This window comes from Mus caroli, unplaced genomic scaffold (genome assembly GCF_978045245.1).
Source record: "Mus caroli unplaced genomic scaffold, Mus_caroli_1 scaffold_16, whole genome shotgun sequence".
NCBI classification, from domain to species: Eukaryota; Metazoa; Chordata; class Mammalia; order Rodentia; family Muridae; genus Mus; species Mus caroli.
The window spans coordinates 69010001-69027695 of NW_028227271.1; the positions used below are offsets into that span (position 1 = coordinate 69010001).

The 17695-nt window shown below is 40.5% G+C and overlaps 1 protein-coding gene across 2 annotated transcripts in view; it reads right to left on the reverse strand.

Annotated features, from left to right (window-relative positions):
- Nucleotides 1-17695, reverse strand: part of Vps13b (vacuolar protein sorting 13 homolog B) — a 553787-nt gene that overhangs the window by 529746 nt on the left and 6346 nt on the right. For both annotated transcript variants that reach the window (XM_029469591.2, XM_021183993.3), the window contains exon 3: nucleotides 15823-15966. In XM_029469591.2, the coding sequence (XP_029325451.1) occupies nucleotides 15823-15966 (144 nt within the window). The remainder of the gene's footprint in view (nucleotides 1-15822; nucleotides 15967-17695) is intronic.

Consider the following 17695-nt stretch of genomic DNA (forward strand, 5'->3'; position numbering starts at 1 on the left):
AGGAAAGGAGACAGAGAAAGATTCAGACCAGGCGGTGGTGGTGCACACCTTGGATAAAGACATAGAACTCTCAGGTCTGCCTGTGCCGTGCCTGTCTGGATGCTGTCATGCTCCCACCTTGATGATAATGGACTGAACCTCTGAACCTGTAAGCCAGCCCCAATTAAATGTTGTTTTTTAATAAGACTTGCCTTGGTCATGGTGTCTGTTCACAGCAGTAAAAGACAAAAGAAAAACTTTGTCTCAAATGAGGTAGAAAGTGAGGATTGATACCCTAGGTCATCGTATGGATTCCACATGTGCATCACGGCATGTACACAAATATACACATACCCCCAAAACAAGCAAGAAAATAGACACTAAAGTAGAAATCAGAATCTGTGACTGTTAATCTTGCCAATTTGATGGGATCTAGAATCACCACGGAAACAAATCTCTGCCTTGGCTTTCGGGATTTTTTTGGATTGGTGAATTGAAGTAGGGATAAACATGGGTTCTGCCATTCCAAGGGATACGGTGAAGGAGTTCAGAAGGAGAAAGCATCTGAGCACAAGCACATGGAGCTCTCAGCTCTGCCTGCAGACTCAGTGTGCCCAGCTCTGACTGCAGACTCAGTGTGCCCAGCTCTGCCTGCAGACTCAGTGTGCCCAGCTCTGCCTGCAGACTCAGTGTGCCCAGCTCTGACTGCAGACTCAGTGTGCCCAGCTCTGACTGCAGACTCAGTGCCCAGCTCTGCCTGCAGACTCAGTGTGCCCAGCTCTGCCTGCAGACTCAGTGTGCCCAGCTCTGCCTGCAGACTCAGTGTGCCCAGCTCTCACTGCAGACTCAGTGTGCCCAGCTCTGACTGCAGACTCAGTGTGCCCAGCTCTGCCTGCAGACTCAGTGTGCCCAGCTCTGCCTGCAGACTCAGTGTGCCCAGCTCTGCCTGCAGACTCAGTGTGCCCAGCTCTGCCTGCAGACTCAGTGTGCCCAGCTCTGCCTGCAGACTCAGTGTGCCCAGCTCTGCCTGCAGACTCAGTGTGCCCAGCTCTGCCTGCAGACTCAGTGTGCCCAGCTCTGCCTGCAGACTCAGTGTGCCCAGCTCTGCCTGCAGACTCAGTGTGCCCAGCTCTGCCTGCAGACTCAGTGTGCCCAGCTCTGCCTGCAGACTCAGTGTGCCCAGCTCTCACTGCAGACTCAGTGTTCCCAGCTCTCACTGCAGACTCAGTGTGCCCAGCTCTGCCTGCAGACTCAGTGTGCCCAGCTCTGCCTGCAGACTCAGTGTGCCCAGCTCTGCCTGCAGACTCAGTGTGCCCAGCTCTGCCTGCAGACTCAGTGTGCCCAGCTCTGCCTGCAGACTCAGTGTGCCCAGCTCTGCCTGCAGACTCAGTGTGCCCAGCTCTGCCTGCAGACTCAGTGTGCCCAGCTCTGCCTGCAGACTCAGTGTGCCCAGCTCTGCCTGCAGACTCAGTGTGCCCAGCTCTGCCTGCAGACTCAGTGTGCCCAGCTCTGCCTGCAGACTCAGTGTGCCCAGCTCTGCCTGCAGACTCAGTGTGCCCAGCTCTGCCTGCAGACTCAGTGTGCCCAGCTCTGCCTGCAGACTCAGTGTGCCTCCTTGGTTCTGCCTCCTCATCTTCCTCACCGAGACAAACTATGTTCTATAAAATGGAAACCCTTCCTTAAGCTACTTTTGTCAAGAATTTTGTTGCAGGAATGAAATAAATAACTAATAGAGATAAATTTTTCTTTTAGAAACATATTTACAATGAAATTTAATTTGTAAAAATTTTAGAATAAGATTAAAAATAACTGATAATAACGGAATTGTGCTAGAAATGGTGGCACATGCTTGCAATCCCAACACTTGGAAGACCATAACAAGAAGCATAGGAGTTAAAGATCATCCTCAGCCATGTAGTCAAGAGGTTAGCTATGCTAAATGATACCCTGCATTAAAAATCAATTAGAATTATACCATATCAAAATTGCAAACATCATTATTCTTGCTCTTTAGAGTTATTTTAAGCAAACTAGGTTATATAATATAAACAGTGCAGAACCATCAAAGTTCACTGAATTATTACTAAGTGACTAACAGGTAGCATATACTACATGGATATGCTGGGGAAAACTTCCACATCCTACAGAGTTCATGACCCTAACAAGAATGATATGTAATTTAAAATATGAATTACCCATTTAGAATTTTTCCATTTAATATTTCCACGCCACAACTGGCCACTAACAGGATTTAAAGAAAGGTAAACGAGAAATAAAAGAGAATGATTATATAATTCAATCCAAAAGAAAACAAGAAAAAAAAGTCAAATGGAATATAAAAGACATTAGTTTAAACCTAACCATTTTAAAAAGCACATGAAATATAAACAATCTGAACACTGCAATTAACAGCCAGAAATGTAAAGCCCAGCTCCAGGAGCTGGGGCCATGGCTCAGTGTTTACAAACACTGGTTGCTCTTTCTGGGGTCCACATGGTAGCTAACAACCACCTGTAATTCCAGTTCTGGGGGATCTGACCTGATGCCCTCTCTGGCCTCTATGAACACATAGCACTCATACACATAAAAAAATAATAATAATAATTTTCAATTTAAAAAAAAAGAAATCTCTACTGAAACAAATCTCAGTTGAGATATAAAGGCTCAGTACAATTTCTGAAAACTAAAAAGAAAGTCCTGCCAAAATGAGGAAGCTCGGAATGTGAAGACGACTCAGTAGTAAAGGTACTTGCCACCAAGCCAAAGAACCTAAACTCAACACCCAGAAACTACATGATAGAAGAAGAGAACCAATTCCCACACGCTGTCCTCTCACCTCCATTTGTGGGCCACTGACACGTACATACGCACATACACACATACACACAAAGACTATAAGCTAGTTTTTAAATTAGTACATTTAAGAAAAGAAATTAACAGGTATCTAGTCATCAGATCTAAGTCAAGGAATAACTGTATGTTGATTTTGTGGAACAAACAGAAACAAACAAACAGAAGCTGCAATCTATGGCCTTGTTATCTTTAGTGGCAAGTAACAATTAGAATGGCATAAAATCAGCAGCAAAGAGGAAATCTGCACCACCAACAAGCCATTAAGTCTCAAACTACAGTACTATTTTTGCTGAGAGCACTTAGGCATATAAATTACAGCATTCTCAGCATGGGACACTGTAAATTAAAGTCACACTGGCCCCCAAAGTTCACTCATTCATAACACTCTTAGAGAACCATCATGAAACTACAGCCTTCCTTGATTCTAGCCAAGTATTACGTCTTCTTCAAAAAGCTATAAAAGAATAATAAACACATAGCTTTTCAAGATCAAAAAGGATAGGATAAACAAGTACAAAATAACTCATAGACTTCTCATTACAGCCAACAGCAGTAAAAACTCCCTCAGTAAGCAAAGGGCAAGTATTTTGTGGAACCAATGCAAGTCAAGTCTGATCTTCATGCAACTTAACTTGCAGGCTTATACGTAACATAAAACTGACAAGACAGATTATAGTTAAAACTGTTTGTTGTTGTTGCATGTATATACTTTTTTTTCAATTTTTTATTAGATTTTCCTTCATTTACATTTCAAATGCTATCCTGAAAGTCCCCTATACCCTTCCCCCACCCTGCTCCCCTACCCACCCACTTCCACTTCTTGGCCCTGACGTTCCCCTGTACTGGGGCATATAAAGTTTGCAAGACCAAGGGGCCTCTCTTCCCAATGATGGCCTAGTCGGCCATCTTCTACTACATATGCAGGTAGAGACACGAGCTCTGGGGGTACTGGTTAGTTTATATTGTTGTTCCACCTATAGGGTTGCAGACCCCTTCAGCTCCTTGGGCACTTTCTCTAGCTCTTCCATTGGGGGCTCTGTGTTCCATCCAATAGATGACTGTGAGCATCCACTTCTGTATTTTCCAGGCACTGGCATAGCCTCACACGAGACAGCTATATCAGGATCCTTTCAGCAAAATCTTGCTGGCATATGCAATAGTGTCTGGGTTTGGTGGCTGATTATGGGATGGATCCCTGGGTTGGGTAGTCTCTGGATGGTCCATCCTTTCGGCTTAGCTCCAAACTTTGTCTCTGTAAGTCCTTCTATGTATATCTGACTTTTTAAGTCAGATACTTATAATAAAGTATCACGTTCCAAAGTTTCCCTTCCACTGTTTCTAGACTCCAGACACAGGAAACACACAGAAAACCATGATTTCTTCCATTCCCAAATTCTTACATTTTTCAAACTATGTTGTATGATCTACTTATATTTCACCCATCCAAAGGCTATCTGCTTTTTTTTTTTAACTTTTAATCAGCTGTGAAATGACACCAAGACCAAGACAACTCTTACAAAAGAGCATTTTTAATTGTGAGCTTGGTTACAGTTTCACACAGTTAGCCTATTATCATCATGGTAGGGGCTTGGCAGCAGTCATGGAGCTAGAAGAGTTGCTGAGAGCTACATACTACATATTGATTCACAGGAAGAAAGAACAACACTGGGCCTAGTGTGGGCTTTTGAAACCACAAAGCTTACCTCAGTGACACACTTCCTCCAACAAGGCCACACTTCCTAAATCCTTCTCAAATAGTGCCACCCCCTGGTGACTAAGCATTCAAATAATAGGGGACTATGGGGGGCATTCTCATTCAATTCATTACAACTAAACAATACTTAATGCTAAAATTAATCATTAAACAAATGTTAGTTTTTCCTTAAAAACTTCAATGTACAATGCTGTGGTAGTTTGAATATGCTTGGCCCTACAGGTGCCACTATTAGGTACGGTCTTGTTGGAGGAAGTGCAGTGACTGTGGGGGTGGGCTTTGAGGGCTTGTCTACCCAGTGAGGGGGAAAGTCTTCCATTTGCCTTCAGAACAAGATGTAGAACTCTCAGCTCCCCCAGCGCCATGCCTGCCTGGATATTGCCATGATGATAATAAAATGAACCTCAGAACCTATAAGCAAGCCACAATTAAATGTTGTCCTTTATAAGAGTTGCCTTGGTCATGGTGTCTCTTCACAGCAGCAAAACCCTAAGACAAATACCTACTACAGTGGTTTAGTAAAAATATCCCCCATAGGTCAGATGTTTGAACACTTGGTCCCCAGTTCATGGCACTATTGGAGAGGTTGAGGAGATGTGGCCTCGAGTGTCATTCAAGGCAAACTTTGAGTTTAGAGATTCCACACTACTTTGAGTTCCCTCTCTCACTCTTCTTTATGTCTGCATTTGAACACGTGAGCTCTCCACTTGCCACGCCTCCATAACTGTTCCTGCTTGCCATGCATCCCCTTATGGCCTCTTATCCATCTGGAACTACAAGCTAAAATAAACTTCCTCTCCCTTAAGATGCTCTTGGTCGTGGTATTTTATCACAGCAAAAAAAAAAAAAAAAAAAAAACAACTCAGACACCTATCTTCTGTATTATTTTTCAGTGAGAGCAATTACTAATTATGTGAGCATGTGAACTTGATAAGTCTTTTTTAACTCATTTAAAAAAAAAATCCTAGCTAACAATGCCATAGTTCACATCAGTTCCAGAAGCACCCCCTTGAATTCCTGTACTCACCTCTATAACCTGTTTCCACTTCTCCAAAGCCACTGGCTTAGTTCCATTGGCCTCCTATCATTTTTCTCTAGAATATAACAAAAGGAATGTACTGTTCTCTGCTATCATTTCCTGTAATCCTTCCTACTGTGGATAACCAGGTTACTTCCTACTTTAAAGATGTAACTGAGCTGCTTACCAACTTAAACTCAGTGGCAACAAATAGATGAATGCATAGTATCACTGTGATGGTTTGTATATGCTTGGCCCAGGGAGTGGCACTGTTAGAAGGTGTGGCCTTGCTAGAGTAAGTATGTCACTGCAGGCATGGCCTTAAGACCCTCACCCTAGCTGCCTGGAAGTGAGTGTTCTACTAGCAGCCTTCAGAGGAAGATGTGGAACTCTTAGCTCTGCCTGCATCATGCCTGCCTAGATGCTGCCCTGCTCCTACCTTGATGAAGATGGAATGAACCTCTGAACCTGTAAGCTAGACCAATTAAATATTGTCCTTTATAAGATTTGCCTTGGTAAGTTCACCGCAGTAAAATCCTATCTAAGACAGTTACTGACTATACATTTAAAAGTGGAATAAAGGCCAGCTTTTAATGCCTGCACCCAGGAGACAGAGGCAGGCAAATTTGTGGAGCACAAGACCGGCCTGGTCTACAAAGGCCATACAGAGCTATAATGTGAAACCCTGTCTTAAAAAAAGAAAGAAGGAAGGGAGAGAGGGAGGGAGGGAGACAATAAGTAATATTTTATATATATTTTACTAAAATATAAAATAATCAAAAGACATTTTATAAAGATACAGAAATAATCAAAAATAACATGAAAACATGATAAACATCATTAGTTACTGTGAAAATACTGTACTCAATACTGTGTCAACTTGACACAGCTGGAGTTATCACAGAGAAAGGAGCTTCAGTTGAGGAAATGCCTCCATGAGATCCAACTGTAAGGCATTTTCTCAATTAGTGATCAAGGGGGAAAGGCCCCTTGTGGGTGGGACCATCCCTGGGCTGGTAGTCTTGGGTTCTATAAGAGTAGGCTGAGCAAGCCAGGGGAGGCAAGCCAGTAAAGAACATCCCTCCATGGCCTCTGCATCAGCTCCTGCTCCCTGACCTGTCTGAGTTCCAGTTCTGACTTCCTTTGGTGATGAACAGCAGCATGGAAGTGTAAGCCGAATAAACCCTTTCCTCCCCAACTTGCTTCTTGGTCATGATGTTTGTGCAGGAATAGAAACCCTGACTAAGACAAATACTAATCAAAAACACAAACAATATCACTCATACTCAGCTGTTATAAAATAATAAAAGAAAAAAAAAACTGGTTTCATGAATATAAGCTGTCATGCCCACTCCAGTGGAGTCTGCATGACAAGCCCAAAACCTTGGCCGCAGTCCTGAGGCAAAAAGTTTCACAGAAACTGGTCTCCTAGAGGTCTTGGCATCCCATAACACAGATGTGTTTCAGATTTGTCCCTGCGATAGTCATGGAGGGTCTTGCATGCTTTCCTTCAATATTGTTTTATTATAGGTGTCCCCAAGGAATGATTTGACTTATTCAGACAAAATGCCTCCAGAGTTGAAAGAGAGATAGTGAAAGAAATCAGGCGTTGCAGTTTACTAAATAAGAGTAGAAATCTCAGGGCAAGTTCTACAAAATAAACTTAGAATTCTCATTACAGTCAGGTATGGCAGACTACATTACATATTAGAAGAAAGTTGGTGAGTTCTCAGACAAATGGAGGTTCCCTACAGATACTTAAAATAACAGTCACTCCCATATGCAGGAATTTACAATGGTCTAGGAAGAAAGTGGGTTGTGGTTTAAGGAGGAACTAGAGTATTGCATTATTCATGAAAAGGTTAGCAAGAGCAGAAATCCCCTGGTGCAAATTTTCACAAGGCTCAGAGAATTAAGCACTTACTAAGGGACCTTTGTGACTAGGGTGCGAAATCCTCACCTGGCTCCTAGAATAGCTGACTTTAGATAGGGCCATTTTTATCTCAGTTGTAATCACTGCCTGGTTCCTGCCAGTCTTTATGTATGCATTTCTCTGTTTTGTGTAAGGAGTCACTATGCATCGGATGACATCAATATATCTAAGCTGATGTATATCACCTATCTTCTTTGTTTTCTTCTGTAATATAAGTCTGATGCTCGCTTTGAGAAATTACATTCAGGTCCAGCAATCTCTTGTGTTCCTGTCTGTCACTCGCCAACTCCTTGCCCAGCTGAGTACCAGAACCCTGATTTCTCCCCCAGGTTGAATGATTCCGACTGGGTCCAGTCCATGGCAATAAGCAAGTAGTAATGAACTCTTGAATATTACAAGTGAAAACATAAAATGGTAGGGTTATTACAGGAAAGAGTTTGTCAAGCCAACCAAATGTTAAGCAAAGAATTACACTTCCCATGGAGCTATACCCAAGAGAAACGTAGGCTGATGTTCTTCAGAAGCTTGTACATAACATTTGTAATCCTGTCATTCTTAACAGCCAAGAAGAGGAAAAAAATCATGTCTATATCCATGAAAAAAATGGATAAATACATTGTGTTGTACATATGTGTATACCATGTTTTGCAGCCATGAAAACAAAGTGCTCATATACTCTGTATTAACTAATCTCCTATTTTGGTAACAAGCAAAGCAAATTATAAAAGAGTGCATTTAATTGGACTTACAGTTTCAAAGGGTTAGAGTCCATGACCATCGTGGCGGGGAATGTGACAACAGTCAGGCAGGCAGGCAGGCAGGGCACTGAAGCAGCAGATAAGAGCTCACATCTGGATCCCCACCCCCAAATAGGAGGCTGTAAGGAGCCGCCTTCACATTCGCCATTACAAGATGGCGCTGATGGCACTGACACCCGTGTTCTAAGTAGTAAACAAGCAAGCTGCGCATGTGCCGGGGTAGCTTTCCACGCCATGTGCTCTGCCTTTCCCGTGACGACAACTCTGGCTGATGGGCTGCAGCCAATCAGGGAGTGACACGTCCGAGGCGGAGGACAGTCCTCCATAAAAGGGAGGGGGCTCCGCCATCTCTCTCTCTCTCTGGCTCTCTCTCTGGCTCTCTTCTCCACTGGCTCCTGATGGGGTAAGCAATAAAGTTTGTGCTGCAGAAGATTCCGGTTGCCCTGAGCGTGTTCTTACCAGGGGGACACACAAAAGCGGCGGGCAATAAATGGTGCCGAAATCCGGGAACTACTGCATCACGGAGAAGGAGCGGTTAATGAAGTGTTCCCGGAAACAGACTGTTGAGAAGGACCCGGTGTAGGTTCAGAACTCTACAGCTGGGGAACTGTGGTAATGAAGTGTTCCCGGAAACAGACTGTTGAGAAGGATCCGACTTAGATTCAGAACTCTTCAGCTGGGGAACTGATGCGCGTTTGTTACAGCTTTACAAGGTATGTCTAGTCTTGAACTTTCTCTAGTGTTAAAAGCCCTTTTATTTCTTTTCATATGTCAACAAGTGGTTAAGACAGGGTGGAGAATTCTGGACAAAATTCAAGACAGTCTATCAGAAGTAAAGCGGAGAGAGAGAGAGAGATGGCGGAGCCCCCTCCCTTTTATGGAGGACTGTCCTCCGCCTCGGACGTGTCACTCCCTGATTGGCTGCAGCCCATCAGCCAGAGTTGTCGTCACGGGAAAGGCAGAGCACATGGCGTGGAAAGCTACCCCGGCACATGCGCAGCTTGCTTGTTTACTACTTAGAACACGGGTGTCAGTGCCATCAGCGCCATCTTGTAATGGCGAATGTGAAGGCGGCTCCTTACATCTCCCCCTTTTCTTTTATTTAAGAGCAATAGGCCACCCATATTAATGAGAGTGGAGATAGAGGTCAAATCCCCAGTGTGTAAGTAAAGGAGCCGTACACAAAACCTCCTCCCAGGCTCATCACCCAAAGGGGTCTTGGTCCGCTCCCGTGTCGTTTTTCCTGGGGGAAGGACACTTGGACACTCAACCTTCTTGAAAGATGACATGTCTCCCTAGAATAGGCTCATATATGCCACAGAGCCCTTCTACTGCAGTGCTTAGCCATGCAGCTCTCTCTGGCTCCTTTCTCCACTGGCTCCTGATGGGGTAAGCAATAAAGTTTGTACTGCAGAAGATTCCGGTTGCCCTGAGCGTGTTCTTACCAGGGGAACAAAAGCGCAGGCAATAGGAGGCAAAGAGTACAAAGAAACGGCAAGAGGTTTTTGAAGCCTCAAAGCCCACCCCTTTGACACATCTCCTCCAACAAGACCACTTCTCCTAATCCTTCCCAAACAGTTCTACCAACTAGGAATCAAGTATTCAAACACATGGCCCTATGGAAGCCATTCTCACTTTAACTGCCACATACTCTACAACTTAAATGAACCTCTCAAAAACTTCTTACTAAGCAAATGATGCTAGACATGAATATAACATATGATATTACTTTTATGTAACATACTAGATTATACAAACCTACAGAGATAGAAAGCAGATTAGAACAAGCATCAGTAGGTACAGAGTATTTTAGTGAGGTTATAAAAGATTTTGAAACTAGATTGTGCTGGAGGTTGCAAAAAATTATGAATATAATAACCCTTATATTAAGTATACTACTACTATCTATCTATCGGGTTGTACATTTTTAATGGTTAGTTGTACATTAATTCCACATTTCACTTTTATGCTTCTTGGAACACTTATGTGAAACTGCATAGAAAAAGAAATTAGCACTCTAAACATGACAGCAAAGCATCAATTAAGCCAATAAAAGTGAAAGACAGCTATTGAAGGAAGGCACTGAAAGAGACCTGCAGCAAAGAGAAGAGGATAAGGTCAACAGCATAGCCATAAACTAGAGAGAACAGAATAAAGACTATAGTGTTAAGGACAAAGAATTGTGTTGCTGCAGCATGTCACAATACTGCTGGTCAATGAAATAACCCAAGATGAACACGACCAAGATTGTTAAACAGAAGTTTTCAACCAGGATAAGAGAGACACCACAAATTAACACCTAGTAGCAACAACAACAGAAGCACAAAAGGACCTAGCTAGGGGGTAGTCAATTGCTTGTCCCCCACAAGAACAAGGGCCTGAGTTCAGATCCCAGCATTCCTATAAAAAGGCTGAGTACTATGGTGCCAGATGTCTATAATTCCACTACTAGAGAGCAGAGAAGAGAGGATCTGTGAGACTTGCTGGCCAGTCTAGTAAAATCAATGAATTCCAAATGGGTTTGCTTTTGTTGATATTTCCATTCACCTCCTTAAAATTCCTATTCATTCCAGTTACAACACATGAAACAATAACTCAAACCCAAGGTCTGACACTTTCCGGCAGCAGGTATGCAGCCAGTGTTTGGAAATTATTTAGTCAGACTCCACTTAATGAATTTTTATAAACTTTATTAACAAGTGTGTAGCTTTTGGAGTTCTTATGCAGGCCAGAGTGTCAGACTACTCAGCCTATCACAAGAGTCAAGGGCTCCCCTTCCCTAAAGGCAGTAAACTCTTGCTTTTAAGACTTGAAATAAGCAGTGAATAAGTTTATTAGTTATTTCTTTTTTTCAAGTTCTTTATTTATTATTTGCTAAATTTTCTGAGACTGGCATTGCCTTGGGTGCCTTCTTAGTGTTTAGAGCACACAAACAAGAGGTTACTAGAAGCAGAGGTCAGGGTTCTGAAGCCACATTCCAATTGTGAGGAGCTGGGGGTAGGTGTCTCTCTATTTTTAACTCCTCCTCTCTCCCCAAGTGAATATTCAACATTGCCAAAGATCTGCCAAGGTAGCAAAATAGTTCTATAGTGTACCATTTTGGAGCTCTGATGTAGATTCAAATGATTCCTTCAACCTTATTAATAATAAAGTTGATGCTATAGACAGCCTTACAAATGACTGCATTTTTTAAGTTTAAAGATTTTAAATGTGAGGAAGTCTAGTGGCAGGAGCCATTAATCCCAGCACTGGGAAGGCTGAGACAGGTGGATCTCTAAGAGTTCAAGACTGCTCTACATAGCAAGTTCTAAGACAGACAGGGCTACAGAGTAATACCCTATATCAAACAAACAAAGATTTTAAACACTTACTTTGTAAGTAGTACAAAATTCAGGGTTAAGTTTTAGACAAAAAGCATGTAAGCTATTATATACTGTTTTAGTTCTTGAGTTTTGTGTTCACAGGACATTATTAGATTACACTAGAGTGTTCCTAATATGTCATAAATCAAATTCTTATGTAGTGTTCAAAAAAAGAAAAAAATAGGTCAAAAGTAACAAGTTCAAAGGACTTAAAGGTAGGGACAATGACTGACACAAGTGACTCAGAGTAAACAGCAAAGAGTTAAATGCATTACTAATGAAGTTTCTAAATGTCAAAAATAGTTTTAAGGGAACACCAAAGTAGTCTTCATTTTACCTAATTCAATGTGTTTACTTTCACATCCTACAAGTTTTGAAATTATGTCAGGTGATGGCAGTGCAACCCTGGCAGTGGTGCTGCACGCCTTTGATTCCAGTACTTGGGAGGAAGAGGCAGGCAGATCTTCTAGGACAGCCAGGGCTACGCAGAAAAACCCTGTCCTAAAAAAAACAAACAAAAAAAGTCTTCTAATTATAATGGATTACAAATACATTTTGGGCAGTTGATTACAAACCTTGTTTACTATGAATCACTAGAAGTCTCTTTCCCGCAGTGGCCTTTGCAGCAAACAAAATGCACTGAGTAAGGCTTTCAGGTCACTGCTCAGTAGGCAAAGCACAGGTGTTTGAAAACCAGCCAAAACCAGCCAAAGCTCCCTAGCAAAGCTGGTAACGATGTGTTTGCACATGAGCGATCAATGAGGCTCAGCCAGCGCACAGTGATACTTCAGTACTAACATTTCCATATGCGGGCAGGCCATCCAGTACCTGCTTTCTACCTTCAATATCCCATGTCTTCTCTTGTATGAAGCTCTGTCTGACTGGAGCCCTTCAGTTGTACACACACTTAAGATTTTTTAACTTTATTACAGACTACTGGTCAAAGCGTAAAGCCTGAAAATAGTTTTAAGTATCATGAAAATGTCATTTCAATTATGATTTTTGTCAAACTTTAATTTCAATCATTAACATAAACCTGAGTATTACTCTCCAGAGGTGTATAATGCTAAATAATTTGTCCAAATGTCAAACATTGTTTTCAAAAATCCTTTCTCCACCAAAACTTTAAATGTCTGTAAGGAACCAGTGTGTGAGAGTCGTTTATTTATGATAGTGGACCCTTTGTTATACATAACACAAAACTCAAACCTAAATATTGTGCAAGGAAGGAATCACTCCTACAGGAGTCATCTGCATATACAAATACTAGTTGTAGACTTCACTAAGTTGTCTACTACAGATCTGATGCCACAGCACCTGCAATTAGTTGTAATCAGTCTCGTTTAAAATGTGTGTCTCATAGGACATCTGGCCTTGAAACTTCTACTTTCCCACTGAAAAAAATACTTAGTGTCAGGGTAATTTTCTTTCTTTTCTTTCTTTTAATGTAGAGTACCACGTGGTGGCCTAACCAAGTCCAGATTAAAAAAAAAAAAAAAAACTTAAATTCAAGTAACAGATGACTGATTAAAGACTATTAATTACCAAATATAACTATAAAAGAAAACTAGGTGACAATATAACTAGCTACAGATTTATAAATAAATCTCAAATACTAGAAGTTCACAAAATAAATTTTAGTGAGAATGTAACATTGGCCTATTATTCCAAGAATCACATTATTAAAGTGTGAGGGGATAATGCAGATTTGAAATCAAAGATTACATAGATAAATAGATTGTTATGTAGGTAGGTAGATAGGTAGGTAGGTAGAGATAGGAGCCCAATTGAGTTACTCTAACAAAGTATCTACTTCAAATACAAAATAATTTTAATAGTTCATAAATAACCCTAATTTCACAGAAATTAAAGTTCTACTTAAGATATCCTAAAATTGTCTTACAGTTCTTATAAAATGGCATTTCGATCATACCTGTCAATTCTCTTACGATTGGAAAGCAATCAGGCAATGGTAAAGCAAATAGATCAAAGTATCGTCCTAGCACAAAGGAGACTGAGGCAGGAGATTAATCAAGGCCAATCATGCCTACAGAGCAAGATCCTGTTTCAGAGACCCATATGACTACAAACCAAGTGTGCTGAGGAAGCAGCAACGAGACTGAATGGTACACACACTATGTTAGTGCAGGGTAAGTGGGGAAAAATTTTTTTTTCACAGAAGTCTGGTATTCTAACCTATTCCTCCCTAAATTCATATATCTTAGGCTGGTACAACTTAAAGCAAATACTGTAACTTTGCAAAAATCTCTAACAGGCACAATAAATAGACAGACAGACAGACTGACTGAGTGACTTTGAGCCAACAAGAAAGCTCAACCAGGAAGAGAATCTGCCACCAGATTTATCACCTGAGTTCAATCCCTGGAACTCACAAGGTAGAGAGAACCGATTCCCACAAGTTCTCCTTTGACCTCCATATGTGCATATGGCACACACACATTCCCACAAACAAGTAAGTAAACTTAATTTAAAAACCTTAATTAACTCACACAAAAAATATGATTCTGAAAACAAACCTTCAAAAACAACAATGAAATTTGGTATAAAGATGGATGTAACTTCATCTTCCCAAAAAAGATCAACTTTCTGATCTAGATATGTCATGTAAGTAAAAAGTCATATACGACCTCTGCAAAAAATTCAAAACACTTCTTTAGTTTTTACCAAGTTTGACTAGCATTAGATCAACTAGTAAAATCTCATTAAAAACTGGAGTTGATCAGGCCTCTCATTTATTCTGAATATAGATAATGAGAAATTTACATGCTCCCTAGTACCAAGGGATTTAACTAATGAAAATTTATATAAAAAAACACCCTTTATATGCTTTTTTTGGGGGGGGGAGGGTAGAACCTAGCATTTTATTTAGATCTTCATTAAACTGTTGGAATTGAGAACCAGACATACGTAATAAACCTCCAAAAGATAGATCCCGAAAGGCACTTTCTGCTTAGGGCAAGCAGTCATGAAATAAGCATGTAAACAAGCTGGCTTCTCTGTACCACACCAGCCAAGTCAGCTTTCTCCATGGCCAGCTGCACCAGCTCTGCCCTCCCTTCTGTTAACACCAGCCAGACCCCCTGTAGGTCTAACCCAAGGTTTTTCTGTAGGACACCTTGGCCTACCTGGGAATGCTGGAAACAAAGGAATTCATGGTGTTGAAGAAAAAAAAAATCTTTTAAAAGCTGCCATCTGAGGTGATGGCTTCTCTGTACTTACGCCATACCCCAGAATACAATAAATAAGCAACTAGAAAATGTTCAAGTATGAAGGGATTTCCTCCTCCCCGCCAAAAGCACTGCTCTCTGAAGGAAGCTGGTTTCTCTGTAGCTACACCAGCTGTTCAGAAAGCTCACTGGACCTGGTTTTGAAAATAAAACAAAGTTAAAACCCTGGGAGGAGCTATTGTGCAGTGTGGGGTACTCTTTCTTATAAAGAAAAAAAAGTTACCTGGTACCAAAGTGTGCAACCTACAGACCCTCAGGTACTGCCCTGTGACTTCTCTGTATATCACAAGGGTGCCAAATGCCTGTTTTTCTAGACTAAAAGTTGGTGAGGTTTGGCTAGTGCTGAAACCATGCATAGGGTTGGTTTACTAAATAAAACCTTATTACGTACGTCCTCCAACGACAGCTGAAAAGTGGAGAGATTTGATTTGGTGCTGTTTGAGGTGGCAATTAATAGCATAAGCACCAGGGAGATGGTTTAATTGTAACTGCCTTTTTTTTTTTTTTTTTCAAAGTCAGGCTAGAGCTCCAACTGAAACTTTCGTTTCATGCAAGATTGATTGGATAGGAACACTCCCTGATAAAGAACTACATAATTAGAAATGAGTTACAGGGAGGATAAGGGCAGTAGATGCTTTATCCAAATTTAAAAACATCTTTTTTTTAAATCATGTTACTTTCATAGACATATAGAAAGTAAGTGGTTGGGGATTTAGCTCAGTGGTAGAGCGCTTGCCTAGCAAGTACAAGGCCCTGGGTTCGGTTCTCAGCTCTGAAAAAAACAAAAACAAAAACAAAACAAAACAAAACCCCAGTAAAGACAACAATAACAACAACATTTTAACAGTCACTAATAGCCGATGTCAGATATAGAAAGTATCACTCAAGCTAAGATATGACAAATTATATTACTATGGAAAGTAATAATACTAACAACTAGGCTCAGCAGTTTCTTACCTGTATTCCATCTTTAAGTTTCAAGATGCATTCCATTGTATTGATGGTAATTACCACAGGTTCGGAGCCCAATTTTGTCCATGGTACATGAATTCTCAGTTCATGGATATGGCCACTTAAAAAAGTGAATGGTAACTTCAGTTCCTTAAAACATAAAATATTAAAAAGTTAGCAAATACTTGTGTTTTTATTTTCATATATAAGTTCATTTCTTAAAGAAAAATTAATTTTAAAAAAACAAGGGCATCACTTCTACTCAAAATTACAATCAACTTGTTAAACTACATGTAATTATAAACTATTTTTTAAATGTGCTATACAAGTCACATTTTAAAAGTTATGTAAATTCTCCAGGCTTTAGCTCCCTACTCGGGTCAACACTACAGGTTTATAAGTTCTGGCGCAGCAGCAATCACAGGAGTTAACAGCAAGACTCGAGCTAGCCATCATGACATTCTTCTTAAATCTCAAACAATGTACCTCAAAAAGTCTTCTTAAACAAGTAGGAAAAGAGGCTTACCCTGAGATAGAAAATCCCAGATAGACTGACCTGACAAAACAGAAACTTCATAAACTACTTCGTTGCACCTGATAAAATATTCAACCTTGATATGATGTGGTCATCATTTGAAATGCTATCAATTTCTGTCCACTATTATTAGGCAAAAGTTTAAAAAAGAAACATAAACTTAGCCAAAATCACTTAATATTAATCTCACTTCTAGACACGATTTTTTGACAATTCAAAAACTACATTTGCTATATCTGTATAATACTGCAGCTATTTATATATTTAGTAACTAAGAAACATATAATTTTTTGCCTGCGTACTTGTTTCAGCAACATAATAAAAATACAGCTAAACATTGGCAGTACATACAAGCGGCTGAAACCAGTAGCTGTGGAACCATCAGATGGACTCAAATCCTGTCTCTGTCAAATACTAAGCCAGTCTCACTGAACAAACTGTCTCACGGGCCATTCATTATCTGCAACTTTTGACTAAGAATAATAGTTTTGAGTATTAACTAAGTCATTTCTTATAAAGTGATTAAACTCTGTCTTTCTCACACAGAACCCATGCTAAGGATGCTAAGGAGTACTAATGTTATGACTATTGCTATTATATAAGTGTGGACCGAATGTAAGACTACAACCAGCAGTTTTCTGTTTGTTTTTTGGTTTTTTGGTTTTGGTTTTGGTTTTTTTGCCTAAAGACAAACTACTAAAGTTTTGTTGTTGCTAGCCTTTACAAGTCAGTGCATCTGATTACAGTAAGCTTAAAGATGTAAAAACTTCTTCAAATACAGTTCCACTAGCACAAGATTATATGCTAATCAGTATTTAAAACAACACAAGGTTACTAACACTGCATACTAAGCACAATTCTAAGGAAATGTAATCATTTAGCCACAAGATTAAAAGGTCAACACTATCATCCACCTTTTAGAATGAAGGATCGGAGGCATGAAGAATTGGGTAATTTCACAAAATGAAACCACAAGGCAAGACAGAATACAAATCAAACCAGATTCCAGAGTCTTTGCTGTTAACAACTGATACTGCGGGCCATCTACCTTCTCTCTAGCACTGACTTCAATCACACCACTATGGAGCTTCTAGGACAATGACTGTTTCCACCTCTCACACCTCTTGACTTAAGCAACACTGTATTTGCAAAATGTCTAACCAAGCCTCAGTCTATGAACACAAATCAGAAGTTTTCAGAGAAAAGATACCTTGATTAAATTCTACAACTTTGTGTCATCATAATGCAAATTCATCAGCTGAGCTACTAAAAACAGAAGCAGCTATCTACATTAGCAAATGGAATTCTAAACCATACAAGCCATGTCAGTGGTATAAATCAAAT